The following is a 3,349-nucleotide window of genomic DNA, read 5'->3' on the forward strand; positions in this document are numbered from 1 at the left end:
TGTCACAATTGCTGCCCTTAAAGTGTTTGTATAATTGTCTCAAAGAAGGCTTAAAACTGAAATTTAAAGTTAAACCGCGTAATTGTGATGTTTCGGCAAATTATGCGATATATGATCAAAAAGGGGTTCTAAACATGCTATGGTTGAACTCTATAGGAAAAGATACCGGAGCGTCAAGCGGACAAGCCGGTGGTGACTTGCGTTTGAAGGGCGTGCATTGAAGGTATGTAACTTAACTCGTTACATTAAGTGAATTGTTGTTAAATTATGTATAGTCGCATTGTAGAATAAAAGTTGCGTTGATTATAGCGACCATGACCGTTACTTGAATTCATTGGATTAGAGTTAGCAAGAAACCGTTTGGTAGTCATCATATTGGAGGATTCCATAAGATGAGCCAACGGGTTGAATAATAGTGTAAATTGTAGTATTAGTGTTTTAATAGTTAGCAATGGCGATAACATTCACAAGAGCATTAAACCATGGGATTGGTATGGAAATGCGGGTGATGATAAGTTCCGGATGATGGGTATAAGGCGCCATAGGCTTACTAGTAAAACGGTAGTAAAATGGATGTAGTTAGAGTGGGTCGAATAAATGCATAGTGACTTTTAGTCGTTCGACCCGTAAATTTAATATTCGGTATGATAATTGTAATAGGCACGTTGGTAATGAATCTACAGACATATAGGAAAGAGAATCACCTAAAACGGACAACCGAGCAAAAAGTTATGAGTATTTAAAGTTGGATTTGTGAATTTCCGGAGCTGGGCAAATATGCAGGTCCAGTTTCTGGACCTGCTGGAAAACGTATTCCCCAGTGCCACACGAGTGGAACATAGGGCACTGGCGCGACACGCGGGGGCACCCGCGCCACGCGAAGGTCCTTCGCGACACGCGACAGGACAACTTTTAGATTTTTATTTTATTTTTCAAGATTCGATGCTAGAACTTATTTATATGATCTAATTCAATGTCAAAACTAACATTTTGAATGGTTTTTGACTTTAGGTGATAATGGGGACTTTACGGATGGGATCAAGCAAGTTTTGAAGAACCGAACACAACTTTTGAAGCTTCCGCGTTATCATAACTTTATTAGACAATGTTTTTGGATGTAAACAATTTGCTAATCATGTCATGAATGTTTAAGCTAGTCGGTAGTTGACTAGTATATGGTTACTTAGAACTTTGTTTTGGTAACTTATGTTTTAATTAAGACACTTTTTATATAAAATCCTATGAATTATTATTAAAGTTGGGTAGTAATTAGGTTGTCATTACAAGTTGGTAATCAGAGCTCCAGGTTGTCAACAAAGTGTTCGGTTCAAGCTTGATCGATCGTCCGGTAAGAATTAATTAAATACTTTAGTAGATTTTATCTTATGTAAGAAAGGAGATGTGAATCAATGTGCATGGGAAGAGCGTGTTAACACACTCAAACCCGGAAAGTGCACCAAATGTGAATGGTTAAAGCAAGTTACGGACTTGGCTAAACCAAAGCAAATAAAGTTATGTTATAAATGAAATGTTTAATGACTAATGTAAACATTTCAGTTTCAAGATGACGGAAAGAAACGATTATGATCCGGTGCCGACAAGCACCGAACAAATGAAAGAGATAATTGCCGAAGAAGTGGGGAAGGCAATTGAAGGTAGTCTATCCGGGTTTATAGACAAAATTCAAAACACGGTGTTATTGCTAGTCAAAGAACGAGTCAAAAGGTTGGAAGATAGTGTCAACCTCATGAAGGAGAAATCGGGAGAACGTAAAGGATGTTCGTACAAAGAGTTCATGGCGTGTAAACCGCCAATCTACAACGGGGAGGTTGACCCGATAATATGCCGGAGATGGTTAAGCGATGTTGAAGGAGTGTTTAAAAGGACCCATTGTGACGTAAGTGACTTTGTTGCTTATGGAACGGGTCAGTTGAGGGGTCAAGCTAAAGATTGGTGGGACAATAAAAAGAAGGAAATAGGAGCCGAAGCGGCGAGGGTTATGACTTGGGATGAGTTTAAGGTGTCGTTCCTTAAACACCATAGTCCCAAAGCGGTTATTAACAGGATCAAGGAAGAATTCATCCAGCTAAGACAAAAGGGTGAAACAATCGATAAGATCATGGGCATCTTCATGGATAAGCTGAGATTCTGTGACGAGTTGGTCACCACTGAAGAGCAGAAGATATACTACTATTACAACATGCTGAGTGCTGAATACCGGGAGTTCATGACTCCGTCAAAATACGAAACCCTCACGGAGATTATCAAAACCGCTCGGGAGCGGGAAATCGAGTTGAAGAAACAAATTGAGAGGGGCGAGCGAAGGGCACAGGATGTGAATCCAAGCCCTACAAAGAAAGTTCGAACTGTGGAATCTGGAAAGAAGGTGGATGCTAAAGGCGGGTCGCCAAGTTGTAAAGTGTGTGGGAAAGGGCACAAGGGAGAGTGCCGGTTCAAAGACAAATCGTGCCCCATATGTGGTAAAACGGGGCACACGGCGTCTCTATGCCCAGGTAGAGTCTCGGTTTGCTACAAATGTTATCAGCCCGACCACAAAAAGTCCGAATGCCTAGACTTAGTTGGAAAAATAGATGTTAAAGAATCTCCAGCAGAAGCTCCAAAGGCGAAGGCTAGGTCCTTCCAACTTACCGCGGCTGAAGCGAAAACAGAACCCGATGTGGTCTCAGGTATATTCACAATAAACTCAATTCATGCACGTGTATTGTTTGATACGGGTGCGAATAAATCCTTCATTTCGCATGGATTTATTCGACATCCTTCATTTGTATTGACGAAATTATCTGTGCCCTTAGAAGTTGAAATAAGGGACATCAAAGGTTTCATAGTTTGTGATATTTGTCGAGGCTGCAAATTAAGCATCGATGATGAAGAATACTTGATAGACCTAATCCCGATGTCAATGGGGGAGTTTCAAGTAGTTGTTGGGATGGATTGACTATCTCAGCACCACGCAAAGGTCGTGTGTTTTCGTAAGGAGATAAAGCTAACATCTTCGAGTGGAAAACACATCACTATCTATGGCGAAAAAGGAGGTAAGCCCATAATATGCTCGATGTTGAAAGCTCACAACCTTATGAAGCAAGGATGTAAGGCGTTTATGATATACGCGAATGAGCCCGCGAAAGGATCACTGAAGATTGGAGATGTACCGGTAGTACGGGACTACGAAGATGTGTTTCCGGAAGATTTACCGGGGATATCGCCCGAACGGGAAGTAAAGTTCGGAAGCGAATTGATTCCGGGCGCGAAACCCGTAGCTAAAGCACCGTACCGACTCGCACTGTCGGAATTACAAGAATTGATGTCACAAATTCAAGACCTGCTCGAC

The 3,349-nt window shown here is 41.3% G+C and overlaps 1 protein-coding gene across 1 annotated transcript; it reads left to right on the forward strand.

The window, feature by feature from the left end:
* The first annotated feature begins 1,747 nt into the window (after positions 1–1,747).
* On the forward strand, positions 1,748–2,956 carry LOC110943181. Its single transcript, XM_022184935.1, has 2 exons — positions 1,748–2,687; positions 2,814–2,956. The coding sequence occupies exons 1-2, from the start codon at positions 1,748–1,750 to the stop codon at positions 2,954–2,956; spliced, it is 1,083 nt and encodes a 360-aa protein (XP_022040627.1).
* Positions 2,957–3,349: the final 393 nt, after the last annotated feature.

The sequence above is a fragment of the Helianthus annuus genome, chromosome 5, assembly GCF_002127325.2.
Source record: "Helianthus annuus cultivar XRQ/B chromosome 5, HanXRQr2.0-SUNRISE, whole genome shotgun sequence".
In the NCBI taxonomy this organism is placed as follows: domain Eukaryota; kingdom Viridiplantae; phylum Streptophyta; class Magnoliopsida; order Asterales; family Asteraceae; genus Helianthus; species Helianthus annuus.

Bases quoted from the DNA above. Each gene is read 5' to 3' on its own strand.
- LOC110943181 (XM_022184935.1), top strand. From the start codon at position 1,748: ATGAAGGAGAAATCGGGAGAACGTAAAGGATGTTCGTACAAAGAGTTC. The intron at 2,688-2,813 runs GTATATTCACAA...CTGTGCCCTTAG, and splicing joins AGAACCCGATGTGGTCTCAG to AAGTTGAAATAAGGGACATC.